Source organism: Saccopteryx leptura, chromosome 4, assembly GCF_036850995.1.
Source record: "Saccopteryx leptura isolate mSacLep1 chromosome 4, mSacLep1_pri_phased_curated, whole genome shotgun sequence".
Taxonomy (NCBI): Eukaryota; Metazoa; Chordata; class Mammalia; order Chiroptera; family Emballonuridae; genus Saccopteryx; species Saccopteryx leptura.
Genome location: NC_089506.1, coordinates 205,034,288 through 205,048,568, shown reverse-complemented (window position 1 = coordinate 205,048,568; position 14,281 = coordinate 205,034,288). Strand labels below are relative to the sequence as shown.

Genomic DNA, 14,281 nt, shown 5'->3' with positions numbered 1-14,281 from the left:
CAAAGTCATGAAAATCTATTCCTATGTATTTTTCTAAGAGTTTTATAGTTTTAGCTATTACATGTAGGTCTTTGATCCATTTTGTATATGGCATGAGGTAGGGGTCCACCTTCCTTCTTTTGCATGATGTCTCAGCACCATTTGTCTTATTTATTTATTTATTTAATTGATTGATTTGAGAGAGAGAGAAGAAGGGAGAAAGAGAGAGAGAGAGAGAGAGAAAGGAACATTGATCTGCTACTGTATGTGCCCTGGCCAGAGACTGAACTAGCAACCTCTGCACTTCAAGACAATGCTCTAACCAGCTGAGCTATCGGGCCAGGGCCACCATTTGTTGTTTTTAAGTGTGTTCTGCAACAGATTATTTATTATTATTATTTTTAGAGAGAAAGAGGGAGGGTGAGAGAGAGAGACACATCAATTTATTGTTCCACTTATTTATGCATTCATTGGTTGCCTCTTTTTTTTTATAAATATTTTTTATTTATTCATTTTAGAGAGGAGAGAGAGAGACAGACAGACAGACAGACAGAAAGGAGGAGCAGGAAGCATCAACTCCCATATGTGCCTTGAACAGGCAAGCCCAGGGTTTCAAACCCATGACCTCAGTGTTTCCAGGTCGACACTTGATCCACTGCGCCACCACAGGTCAGGCCATTGGTTGCCTCTTATATGTGCCCTGACCAGGGATCAAACCCTCAACCTTGGCATCTCGGGACAACACTCTAACCAGTTGAGCTACTCAGCCAGGGCTGCACCACTTGTTGAATAGACTATTCTATTCTTTTCCTATTGAATGATCTTCTTGACCCTTATCAAAAAGCAATTGGCCATAGATATATGAGTTTATTCTCTGAAATACAATAGTAAGTCAGGTGGATGGATGGGTGGATAGGGAGGACAGGTGGCTAGAGATGAAACAAGGTGAGTAAACTGTTCATTGCAGAGTCTAAATGGTGGGCTCTGCACAACTCTTTCAATAACACAGTGTCAGAAAAAATAGATACTACAAGGTCAGGGCTGATTATAGGTTGCAGACCTGCACTACAGCCTTCCTGCATCTGAATCCTGCATGACCACAGGGGTTTGATTGCTGTAGGCTTAGTGCCTTTCGAGCCTCAGGTTTTCCTCTGTAGCGGTCCCCGGTGGGGCTTGGAGATGAAATGAGCAGACATAGACACAGCAGGTGGCACCACGCATGGCCAGAGCAGCTGCTGTGGTTATTATTAGCCTGGAATGGTGGCTCTTACTTCCAAAATGTGGGTTTTGCTTAGAGGCTCCTCCACAAAGCTAGAAGTAGGGATGGTCACCTTGAGTGTGCATGGAAAAGCAGGCATCTTTATTGGTACAGGGGGCCCAGGAGTGTTGGCCATTGAGGCCTATAACTTCACCTCTCCCCACCCTGGCCTTGGCCTGCAGTTTCCATGGCTGGGGCCTGTAGAAAGGAGGACTCCATCCTCTGGCTTGGAGTCAAGAAAAATGGGAACCAGCCTGACCAGGCGGTGGCGCAGTGGATAAAGCGTTGGACTGGGATGCTGAGGACCCAGGTTCGAGACCCCGAGGTCGCCAGCTTGAGCGCAGGCTCATCTGGTTTGAGCAAAGAAAGCTCACTGGCCTGGACCCAAGGTCTCTGGCTCAAGCGAGGGGTTACTCGATCTGCTAAAGGCCCGTGGTCAAGGCACATATGAGAAAGCAATCAATGAACAACTAAGATGTCACAATGCGCAACAAAAAACTAATGATTGATGCTTCTCATCTCTCTGTTCCTGTCTGTCTGTCCCTGTCTATTCCTCACTCTGACTCTTTCTCTCTGTAAAAAAAAAAAAAAAAAAAAGAAAAAAAAAAGAAAAATGGGAACCAGAGGCCAAGAAGTGTCGGTCTGTCCAGTGACCTCCTGGTGACGTTATGTGAGTGACGGAATAGGAGGCCTGCTTGTCACTGGGTGGGGGAAAGCATCAGTGAAGAGTAAGCAGCCCTGGCTTCAGAATCACTTTAGGGTCTGACTCACCCCTGACACTGTGTTATTGAAAAAGTTGTGCAGTGAACATGAATGAGAGCACCATTTAGATTCCACAATGAAGTTTACTCACCTTATGGCATCTCTAGCCACCTGTCTCCTCTCTATCCACCATGCCCATCCCCCTTACCTTGGGTTGCACTTCAAAGAAAGTTGCAGACATTTACACAGCCTATCTATCTATCTATCTATCTATCTATCTATCTATCTATCTATCGGTATATCTATATATCTATAATTCTTCCCTGGTGATCACCCAGGATAGTGGATAAGAGGCCCCTTCACCTGGGGGCCTGAGAGGGACCCTTTGTGGTGGGGACCAGAATCCCTGGCTCCACCTCTTACCAGCTGTGTGGTCTTGGGCAGGTTGCATCACTTCTCCAAGCCTCAATTTCTTCAGCTTTAAAATTGGCTTAAGAAAAACACTTTCTTTTTAGGATTGCCATGAGAGTCTGCATATGAAGCACCTGGCATGGGGCTTAGCATACAGTAGGCGCTCAGCTAACTGCTGCTGTTTTTGAAGATAGCACTGCATGCATACCCTTCCAGAACAAACCCCTCTTCTTAGGGTGGTAGGGTTTGGTTTTTGTTTGAGGCAACCAGAAACAGACCTGATCTGCCTGGGAACTGGTAAATGGGGAGGTTGAATGTGAGGCCAAGTCCCAGAATTCCCCTCGCCTCACCTTTGTTCTCAGGTGGCAGGAAATCCCCTTTCCAGGCCGCTTTGATCTCGCTAGGAAGCTGGGGCCCGGGGGTTGTTTCAGGCCCAAAGTGGGGGTAGTGGCTGCGGAGAGACATAATCTTCCATGGAGGCAGTCTCCCCAGCAGGTGTCAACAGACCCCAGTTGTCTGCTCACAACAACAATTTAAGACTCCAGTTTTGCAACTCTGGGAGCTGATGAAACCCAGCAGCCCTTGGACACTTTTCAGGAGGTTTCTAGGAGCAACACGTTAATTAACACACAGGCTGCCCAGGCAGCGGGAGAAGAGCTCCCATTCTAGGGGCTGCATTTATAGGCCGCCTGCCCAGGGGCCTGAGTCACCCACAGAGGGCTTTCAGGGGCACATGGTCTTTGTTTGTCTTACACTTGAATAGGTTGCCAACGATTTTTTAAATGCAGAAATTGCACATTAAAACGTCTTGAAAAAGCCAACCCGACAACACTGGGCCCGTTGGCTGAGTGTGGCAATTATTGGCTGGGTGTGATTGGCCTCTGTATTTGGGGCACATGAAGGCCAGTTTGTCACTGCTACACCAGGGTCACCTGCCTGGCTACTGCTGGCATCTGAGTTTGGACCCCTGGCCTAGCTGGCCGAGCTGGTGAGCTGGACACAGCTTCAAGTATTTATGGTTTGAGACACTGCAGTGAGCATCATAGATTGGAGCAGTGGCTCTCCACGGGCAGGGGTGGGGGTGATTTAGCCCTGCGGGGTCATTGGCACTTGGGTTGCTAGAACTTGAGGATGCTACTGGCATCTAGTGGGTAGAGGCCCGGGGTGCTGCTCAACATCCTAAATGCACATAGGACAGCCCCAAATAGGGCTAACATTGAGACACCTGCATGAGGGGTGTCAGCCCACTGGTCTGGAAGGGAGGGACCAACAGTGGCTTCCTGAAGAGAAGCAGTCTTGGTGGTGGCAGGCACTTGGTGGCTGAGCCCAGTTTCAGTTGGGAGAGACTGGAGGGAAGGCATGTCAGGCAGGGAGGAACATGAACAGAGATACAGAGGAAGAGAGCGACAGTGTGGACAGTAAGATGGTATGTGTGGTTCAAGGAGCATGAAGTTTGGGGTCAGACAGACTTAGCTTTTAGTCCTGGCTGTACACCTCATCAGTCACGTGACCTTAAGCTTGTCATTGGCCTGAACTTCAGTTTCATCACCTGAAAAATGGGGGTAAGGAATAAGATTATGTGGGTACAGCCTTGTCCATCGCGCTCTTTCATTTGCGTCTGCATCCCAGGTGTTCTGAACTACTGGCAGTTTGCTCAATGTTCCCATTCTCTCACTCCTCTTTGGGCCCTCCCAATGTGCAGTTCTCTCTGCCTGGAATGCTCACATTCCAGACATATGGATTATACCATCAGGAGGTTACAAACCAAGCACTGATATTGCTCAGACTCATGTTTTGGAAAGATTATTCTGCCAGCAACAAGGCATGGGGCTTGAGGTGTGAGCGTGACTGTGTGTGTATAAATTTGAAGGCCAGAGAATTGTGGGATATTCCCAGGCTCAGACAAGAGGTCTGAGAGCCTCTGTCTTTACCCCAGCTCCCTTCTCCATCACTTCTCTGACCTTCAAGTGCTTTGGGGAAGGCGAATGGGGACACACTAGTCACGAAGGTGTGGGATTCTCTCTTGGTCAATGTCCCTGCTCCCTTCTCAAACCAGGAGCCTGGTTACTCTGCAGCTCTGGATTGAGGTGTACAGGCTAGGAGCTCACAGAGGTTATTGCCAGAGGACCATGGGCAAGCCACCCCAAGCCTGTTTCCTCATCTATGTAGAATAGAATCTTTAGAGGTCCATAGGATACTCCCTATAAAGCTCTTAGGGATAGGGCCTGGCTCAGTATGTCTTAACTGCTTTATAAAAACCAAGCTGTTGCTGAATGCTCTGTATGCCCTGTATTGCAGGAAGCCCTGGGAGTCAGGAGGATTGGTCTTGTGACTTTAAGGATGGGTTTAGGATTTGTGGGTTTTGTTGATTGAGGACTTCCGATATTTAAAGAGCAATTGCATTTCTAGGAATTTATCTAAAACATGTACACAGATTTAGCTTTTAAGTCGGTTCACAGTAGCAATTTTATAAAATGCAAAATAATGTCCAACTCTAGCATATTGGTTAGGTAGGTGATGAGACAAATAGAATACTGTGCAGTCATTCAAGAGGAAGTATGGAAAGATGTTTATTAGTAAGTGAAAATAATATACAAAACAGTATTTGTATATGAAAATGATATATCCATATGTTTTTAAAACCTGGATGATGATACACCCAAATGTTAACAGTGGCTATATCTGAATGATTTTTACAATTTTTTTTCTTAGTTTATATCTCCTTTTCTAAATTTTCAACAATGGATGTGCATTTTTTTGTGTGAAAAAAATATAGTAATATATGTTTTAACTTTAAAGTATTTTGTCATTAAAATATAATAAAACAATAAAAGGAAGGGCAATTTTACTAGCTGTCCCTGTCCCTCTTCCCAGCCTTCTCTCTTGACTGATTCTTGATCACTCCCAATAAACATGGATTCATCATTCCTTTCAGTATTAACCTCCGAGTACACTCCTATGCGGGGCGATATAAAGATAAATACATTCTCCAGGTGATTTGCATGCACGCCAAATTTTGAGGTGCGTTAAACAAGGAGTTCTTTACCACACTCCATTTAATTATTCTCTTTTAATCCATTTTATCCATTCGTTCTAGTTTGGGGGACTCGTATATTTATGTGCGCACGCGCGCTCCTGGCGGCTGGGGGCGGGGCGCTCAGCCGGGAGGCCCCGCCTTCCGACACACCATTGGCCAGTTCCGCCAGCTCACCCCTAATTGGCGTCCGTCGGCCGGGCCTCGCTGCTTATCAAAGTTGGCGGGAAAGCGGCCGCCAAACCCAATGGCGGCCGCGGCAGCAGATTCGTTTTCCCGCCGCGGTCCGGTCGCGGCCGCGGCCCCGGCGGTGAGGGTGCCGTCGTCACCGCCGCTGAAGGTGCTAGCGGAGCAACTGCGGCGCAACGTGGAAGGCGGCCCGGGCTCGTGGCGGCTGTCCCGGGCGGCGGCGGGTCGCGGGCCGCTGGAGTTGACGGCCGTGTGGATGCAGGGCACAGTGGTGGCGGCGGGCAGCGGCCAGGCGCGGCTGCGGGACCCGACCGGGGCCTTCTCGGTGTGCGGCCTGGAGCGGGTGCCCCGCGGGCGACCCTGCCTCGCCCCAGGTAATGGCCAGAGTCCACTCGGCGGACCCTTGTTTTGTGCAGCCAGCGTGCAGGGCCGGGGCGTCCCTCCGAGCCCTTGCCAAAGCCGGCTCCCCGCCTCAGGACCCTTCCTTCCGGTTCCAACTCCAGCCAAGCGTTACCCAAGCTAATCTGATGATAAAGGTCACCAGCAGCCGATTTTTTAAAATGCCAGTTCCTACCTCCCCCAGAGCACCTAGTCATAATCTCTAGGGAAGTGCCCCCCCCCCCGCATTTGTATTCGTACCCCCCCTAGCATTTGTACTTGTAACAAGCCCCTGTCCGGGAGGTGCTCCCCCCACCCTTTTCCCATCGAGTTTTGGGAAATACTAAGAAATGTCTGTTTATCCTTATTCTCATAAGTCCTCCTGCACCCCTCAGAATGGGGAGCCCCACCTGCACCTCTCCATGGAACTGCCTTAGTCTGTAGGTCCCTAAAGTTTGCCTCTTTTAAACCAGAGGCGCCCAAACTAGGGAGTGCATCGGACCCGCCCCTGGGGCGGGGGTGGGGGGGGGGTGGGGGGGTGAAATCTCAGGGCTGGGCTCCACCCCCAGGCTCTGTTTCTGTAGGTCTGGCTGGGTCTGAGATGTGCATCTTTAACCAGCTCAGAGGTGTGCTGCTGGCCTGGGGATCACACTTTGAGAACCAGTAGGCCTGACTGCTAAGGAGCTGTCAGGACTGCCTTTCTGACAGCTGCGCGTATCTTCAGCATTAGGTTGAATTCCTTGCTTTGCCCCTTTCCAGCTGAGCTGCCTACAGCACTTATCTTAACCTTTCTGGGCCTGTCCTGCCTCTGTCTAAAAGGGCTCGTAATTTCTGCCAGTTGTGTGGGTTTAATATATAAAAGGCCTTCACACAGCTCCTGGCTCATGTTGAGGTTCAAAAAATTGTGACCATTGTGCCTTACTAAAAAGTATGCCTGTTTCCTTCTTGCCCCAGACCCCGCCCCATTGTTAAGTCTCCCTTTCTGCCCTCTGCTGCAGCATTAGTCTGGCACTGGGTCAGCAAGCTACAGTCAGCCTCTTTTCTCACGGCCAACAAACTAAAAATGATTTTTACATTTTCAAATGTCAATTGAAAAAATCAAAAGATGATTTCATGATACACAAAAAGTATATGAAATTCAAGTGTCAGAGGCTATAAGTAAAGTTTATCACAACGCATGTCGTATCTAGGGCTGTTTCCACATTACACCTGCAGACTGGAGTACTTGCTGCAGACACCGTATGGCCTGCCAAGCCTGAAATATTTTACTCTCTGGCCCTTTACAGAAAATGTTTGCTGACCCTTGGCCTGGCATGTAACCTGAGCTGCTTGTTACCTCCCATGGCAGGTACGAGCCCTGGCATGAGATTGGCACCAGTAGGTACCTTAGCCTCTAAACTGATGGGCATTGGTGAACCTGTTGGACTTACCCACTGTCTGAATGCCCGCAGGCAGGGGCCATGATATTTCCTCTTGTTAATTAATACCAAGTCTTGATTGACAAAACCTAGTTGCTGACTGTAGGCAGGGCGCCAGGTACGTAAACAGGCCACTAGGACACAGTAATATCTAGGCTTGAGCACAGATGGCCAGGGGAGCAGAGGAAGAACAACGGGTCAAGCTTGTAGGGTTAGGGAAGACTTCCTGGGGGAGGTGACCCTGAAGGATGTGTTGGAGTTACCTGGAGGGAGCAACCCTCCCACGTTGCCTAGGACTAGGGGGTCCTGGGCTGCGGGACTTGCAGTGGATTTTTTTGTTTTAGTTTTATGTTTTTTCCCTTCAGATTTTTATTTTTTTATTTTTATTTTTTTGTATTTTTCTGAAGTGAGAAGCAGGGAGACAGAAAGACAGACTCTCGCTTAGGTTTCTTTGTTTGTTTGTTTGTTTGTTTAAGAGTTTATTTGAGCCAAACATGACAATTGCTGGGAAGCAAAATCTCCAATGATTGAGAAAATGCTCTGAAAAATGGCAGTTTCACTACTCATTTTATACAGGGGCTTTCAGTTTTAAAACCAGAATAGGCCCTGGCCGGTTGGCTCAGCGGTAGAGCGTCGGCCTAGCGTGCGGAGTACCCGGGTTCGATTCCCGGCCAGGGCACACAGGAGAAGCGCCCATTTGCTTCTCCACCCCTCCGCCGCGCCTTCCTCTCTGTCTCTCTCTTCCCCTCCCGCAGCCAAGGCTCCATTGGGGCAAAGATGGCCCGGGCGCTGGGGATGGCTCTGTGGCCTCTGCCTCAGGCGCTAGAGTGGCTCTGGTCGCAACATGGCGACACCCAGGATGGGCAGAGCATCGCCCCCTGGTGGGCAGAGCGTCGCCCCATGGTGGGCATGCCAGGTGGATCCCAGTCGGGCGCATGCGGGAGTCTGTCTGACTGTCTCTCCCTGTTTCCAGCTTCAGAAATAAATAAATAAATAAATAAATAAAACCAGAATAGTTGGTCACCATATGCCTGTTTGAGGCAAGAGATTATCCAGAGCCGTGAAATAGCATGTGCAAAGGCTCAGAGGTGAGAGAGCCCGTGCCTATGGCAAGCCTGCGGCAGAATGTGGGCAGCAGTGAAGGGTGGGAGGCTGCCATCCTGCTGAGTTGTTTCTGGAAGGACCGCCTGCTTCAGGGTGGCCTCTAGCTGTATTCATTGCATCGGTGCTGTACCCCACTGCTTCCTTCTCTGGAAGGGCCAGCAGTTGATTCCGTAAATGTTAGGTGCTGCATACGCAGAACTGAGTCAGAACTCTCCCTGCCCTCCAGTTGCTCCCAGTCTGCAGGCCCAGAGGGGAGAAACAGACAACGACTGAGACTGCACTGTGGTCAGAGGGTTCTGGGCGCCCGAGCTACGTTTGAGAAAGGTTGCTGCTGCAGTGCCACAGGGATGGCTGTGAAGAGGAGGTGGCTGCAATCAGACCGGCAGGAAGCCATTGGAGTGGCCAGAGGATGAAGGCCTGACCAAAGGGAGGGGAAGGGCAGCCAGTGGAGAAACACTGGGAGGGGTGGGGGGAGAAGGTATGGGTGGACTGAATAGGACCAGTAACCAGGTTGTCTGATCTTGGGAGGAAAGCATGCATGCCTTTGAGCCCAGCCCTCTTTGTGGGTGCCTTTGTAGTGGGCCTCCTATTACCTGCTCCTGGTTAGGGTTTCCTCGGGCCTATTCTTTCATTCCTGGGTCTTTAGTCATTCTTTCTTTGAGGGTACAATCTCTACCAGCACTTTAGGGCCATTCAGAGGGTATGGCAAGGGCATTTTTACAATGAGCCTTTGTCTCCGAGGAATCACACATTACTTGCTCAAGTAGAATCTGGAGATGAGTTCAGAGAAACCTAAGTACTGTACCTCCTGTCAGTTGAAAACCAGAGGGGCAGGTGTCAGCTTGCCGGGCTTTCTTCAGTCAGAGCCCTTGGGCTGCAGGCAAACTCAGCCCTACTGTTGGAAGCACTGTGATTAAAGTGACCTCAAAGGGGCATGCAGTGGGGGCTGGCAGCCTGCCTGCCCTTCCTGCTGTGTTTGGGGTTTTTTACACAATTGACTTTTGTGTGGTTAAGACCTGCCAAGTTTTGCTTTCAAGGAGAGCCACTTCCCCACGGGAATGGGAAGAGTGGCAGTTAATACGTCATTAGATCACCCTGACCCTGCTCTTGTTGATTTGCTTGTGTGCCCAGCTGGTGGATGGGATACAGCGGGAGGTGGCAAGGATTGACCTGGGCAGTTGGAACAGTGGGGCAGCATGGGGGTGCTGTAGTCTGCCCAGCTCTTGTGGCAACATTGAGGGAAAGTTGGACTTGCTCTGGGACTGTTAGTGGGTGTCTTTGCAGAAAGAGGACTGGTCCCATGCACTGAGACCAGTCACATTACTCTGTGGCACTGAGCAGGGAAGGAGGACAAAAGAAAAACTTGGGTTTCCTGCCCCTTCTTGGGAGCAGTCTGTTTAATTATAATTCAGATTCTGATGTGAGTCTCTTCCATTCCTTGGGCATGATTGTTCTGTGCATGATGATAGCTTGCTGAAATTTTTATTTTTATTTTTTAAAAATTTGCCTGACCTGCGGTGGCGCAGTGGATAAAGCGTTGACCTGAAAATGCTGAGGTTGCCAGTTCAAAACCCTGGGCTTGCCTGGTCAAGGCATATGTGGGAGTTGATGCTTCCTGCTCCTCCCCCCCTTCTGTCTGTCTGTCTGTCTCTCTCTCTCTCCTCTAAAATGAATAAATAAATAAAAATAATTTTAAAAAAATTTTTTTATTTATTCATTTTAGAGAGGAGAGGGAGAGACAGAGAGAGAGAAGGGGGGGAGGAGCTGGAAGCATCAACTCCCATATGTGCCTTGACCAGGCAAGCCCAGGGTTTTGAACCGGTGACCTCAGCATTTCCAGGTCGATGCTTTATCCACTGCACCACCACAGGTCAGGCGAAATTTTTATTTTTTAACATTTGAAAACCAGAAACCAAAGACGATACAGTTGTCATCCTTGAGGTTAAATGTTGGTGTCAATACAGTGTGTGTGTGTGTGTGTGTGTGTGTGTGTGTGTGTGTGTGTGTGTGTGTGTGTATTTTTTTTTTTTTTTTGGTATTTTTCTGAAGTTGGAAACGGGGAGGCAGTCAGACAGACTCCCACATGCGCCTGACCAGGATCCACCCAGCATGCCCACCAGGGGGCGATACTCTGCCCATCTGGGGTGTTCCTTTGTCGAGACCAGAGCCATTCTAGTGCCTGAGGCAGAGGCCATGGAGCCATCCTCAGCGCCTGGGCCAACTTTGCTCCAATGGAGCCTTGGCTGCGGGAGGGGAAGAAGAAGACAGAGAGGAAGGAGAGGGGGGAGGGGGGAGAAGCAAATGGGCGCTTCTCCTGCGTGCCCTGGCCAGGAATTGAACCCGGGACTCCTGCACGCCAGGCCGATGCTCTACTCCTAAGCCAACCAGCCAGGGCCTACAGTATATATATTTTGATCACTGATTATCTTGACATTCTAATCTCTACTGTGCATTTTTATTTATTTATTTTTTATTTACTAAAAGCAGGGGAGGCAGAGAGACAGACTTCTTCAAGCGCCCTCACTGGGATCCACCCGGCAAGCCCCCTAACCAGGGGGTGCTCTGCCCATCTGAGCCATTGCTCCCTTGCTCAGCAACTGAGCCTTTTTAGTGCTTGAGGCAGTGGTCACGGAGCCATCGTCAGCGCCTGGGGCCAACTTGCTAGACCCCATTAAGCCTGGGCTGCGAGGCGGGGGAGGGGAGGGGTGGAGAAGCAGATGGTTGCTTCTCCTGTGTGCCCTGACCAGGAATTGAACCACCCAGATATCCACACGCTGGACTGACGCTCTACCATTGTGCCAACTGCAACTGGCCAGGGCCTATTGTCTGCATTTTTAATTTAATGTGTTCAGTTTGTCTCTCTGAAAAAATTAAGACCCCCGAAGGACTGGTTTTTGTTTTTTCTCTATCAGTGAACATTTACCATGGCCTTTTTTTCTTCTAGGAAAGTATGTGATGGTGATGGGAGTGGTTCAGGCCATCAGCCCTGAGCCGTGCCTTCAGGCTGTGAAGATGACAGATCTTTCTGATAATCCTGTCCATGAAAGCATGTGGGCCCTGGAAGTAGAAGATTTACACAGGACTATTCCTTAAATAAAATGTCGTTGAAAACAACTGAAATTCTCAAACGACTTTGGTTCTTACACCAGGTGGATTTCACTGACATTGCTCAATGTGTACTTCTCAGAAGTTTCTCAGAGAGCTTTGCTTTGGCTCACCAAGGAGTCCGGACGCAGGATTTCCAAATGCGGGGCGCTCCGGTTCACTCGGTCCCTGCTGCCAGTGCTTCTGATGACTGCTGGCTGATGGAAAGCAGATGTTAGCTTCGTTCTCTCTCCCTATTTTGGTATATGTATGTTAATTCTCTCTAAAGCACACCGAAATCTCACGTTACATTTTTCAAGTTTTACAAGTGATGATACTTTTCCCATTACCGCCGCAACCCTATTTTATGATGCAAACTGTGAATCGCAGTCTTTGCCCGTGGTGATTGAAGTGTGGTTATGGGCAGGAAAAGAGACTGAGTGAAAGAAGAATGACATCATGGCCCCACGTCTTCTCCATCAACAAGTTCCAAACATCCAGTCTGCAAGTCAAATGGTACAGTGGCCTCTCAAAGCACAGCTCTCTTTTGAACGCCACGCAATCCTTAAGGTCCATTTACCTTAGGTTTGGGTGGTGACAGGAGATGCTGGAATGCTTTTAAAATTTCTTGTTGAAACTAAAATCAAGATTGAGAACAACTTTCAAGCATTTTAACCCAACTTGTGACTTCTGCCTCCTAACTTGGTGAGACACTGCAGGGGCATATCGTCCTGGGATAGAGTTCTTATGTTTTTGGTATGGAATAAGTTTGTGTTGTAATTGTAGTGAATGCTGGGTTTCTGCTCTCTGCTTCTTACTCAACTCTCTTTTTCCCTTAGATTGTAAATATCAACAGAGTCAGGTTTTGTTCCAACATGTTGTAGAGTTTTGCTGGATTATTGATCTCCTACCACTAATAAAGTGCTTTATATGCTGTGTTTTTATTTTAATTTTTATTTATTAATTTTAGAGAGAAAGGATGGGAGAGAGAAAGAAAGAAGCATTGATTTGTTATTCCGCTTATTTATGCATTCATTGGTCCATCAATACCTGTACATGCTCTGATCGGGGACTGAACCTGGAACCTTGGTAAAGCAGGACGACGCTCTAACCCCCTGGTCGGCAAACCGCGGCTCGCGAGCCACATGCGGCTCTTTTGCCCCTTGAGGGTGGCTCTTCCACAAAATACCACGTGCGGGTGCTACCTCGATAAGGAATATACCTACCTATATAGGTTAAGTTTAAAAAATTTGGCTCTCGCCTGACCAGGCGGTGGCGCAGTGGATAGAGCGTCGGACTGGGATGTGGAAGACCCAGGTTCAAGACCCCGAGGTTGCCAGCTTGAGCGCAGGCTCATCTGGTTTGAGCAAAAGCTCACCGGTTTGAGCCCAAGGTTGCTGAGCTTGAGCAAGGGGTACTCGGTCTGCTGAAGGCCCGCAGTCAAGGCACATATGAGAAATCAATCAATGAACAACTAAGGTGTTGCAACATGCAACAAAATTAATGATTGATGCTTCTCATCTCTCCGTTCCTGTCTGTCTGCCCCTGTCTATCCCTCTCTCTGTCTCTGTAAAAAAAAAAAAAAAAAAAAAATTGGCTCTCAAAAGAAATTTCAATTGTTGTACTGTTGACATTTGGCTCTGTTGACTAAGGAGTGTGTCGACCACTGCTCTAACCAACTGAGTTACCAGGCCAGGGCTGTATGTTGTTTTCTTTAATAGAGTTTTTAAAGAGCATCTTTAGATTTATAGAAAAAAAAAAAGTACATAGTTACTGTATATTCCCTCAGTTTCTCCTATTATTACATCTTGCATTGGTGAGATACATTTGTTAATTGATGAGCCAACATTGATAAATTATTAACTAAAGTCCATAATTTGTACTAGAGGTCACTCTGTGATATGCAGGTCTATGAGTTTTACATTGATCTATCATTAGGATATCGTACGGCATAGTTTCACTGCCCTAAGAACCCTAAGTGCTCTGCCTACTCACCCCTCGCCTTCACACCTGGCAGCCACTGAATTTTCCTTTTTTTGGCCTTTTTCAGAATGTCATATATATAATTGGAGTCATTCAGACTGGCTTCTTTTACTTAGTGATAAGTGTTTAAGATTTCTCCATGTCTTTTTGGAACTTGATATCAGTTTATTTTTATTATATGGTTGTACTATGCTTTGTTTATCCATTCACCTCCTGAAGGACAGCAATCTGATTCTAGTTTGGGGGAGTTATTTTTTTTAATTTTTAAAATTATTTTAAAGATTGTTATTTATTCATTTTACAGAGAGAGGAAGGGGGAGTGGAGCGAAATGTATCAACTCTTAGTTGCTTCACTTTAGGTGTTCATTGGTTGCTTGTTGTAGGTGCTTTAACTGGGCAAGCCCAGGGTTTCCAACTGGCGACCTCGGCCTTCTGGGTCAATGCTCTATCCACTGTGCCACCCCAAGCCAGGCAAGGGAGAATAATTAATGGGGCTGCAGGAAACATTTGTGTGCAGGTTTTGTGGGCATGTTTTCAATTTGCTGGGGTAAATAGCTGGGAGTGCCACTGGTGATCATATGGTAAGTCTAGTTAGCCTTGTAAGAAACTGCCGGACTATCTGTCTCAGTTCATTTGGTCTCCTGTAACAAATGCCACAGACCAGAGAGCTTAAAAATAATTGAAATTTATTCGTCACCGTTTTGGAGGCTGGGCAGTCCAAGAGCAACATGCCGGCAGATT

General features: G+C 48.1%; 1 protein-coding gene across 1 annotated transcript; it reads left to right on the top strand.

The window, feature by feature from the left end:
* Positions 1 to 5,616: 5,616 nt before the first annotated feature.
* RMI2 (RecQ mediated genome instability 2) lies at positions 5,617 to 12,507 on the top strand. The gene is made up of 2 exons (XM_066379970.1): positions 5,617 to 5,947; positions 11,418 to 12,507. The coding sequence occupies exons 1-2, from the start codon at positions 5,632 to 5,634 to the stop codon at positions 11,564 to 11,566; spliced, it is 465 nt and encodes a 154-aa protein (XP_066236067.1). The 5' UTR covers positions 5,617 to 5,631; the 3' UTR covers positions 11,567 to 12,507.
* Positions 12,508 to 14,281: the final 1,774 nt, after the last annotated feature.

Coding starts and splice junctions, on each gene's coding strand:
- RMI2 (XM_066379970.1), top strand. CDS start 5,632: ATGGCGGCCGCGGCAGCAGATTCGTTTTCCCGCCGCGGTCCGGTCGCG. Junction 5,948..11,417: donor GCGACCCTGCCTCGCCCCAG/GTAATGGCCAGA, acceptor TTTTTCTTCTAG/GAAAGTATGTGATGGTGATG.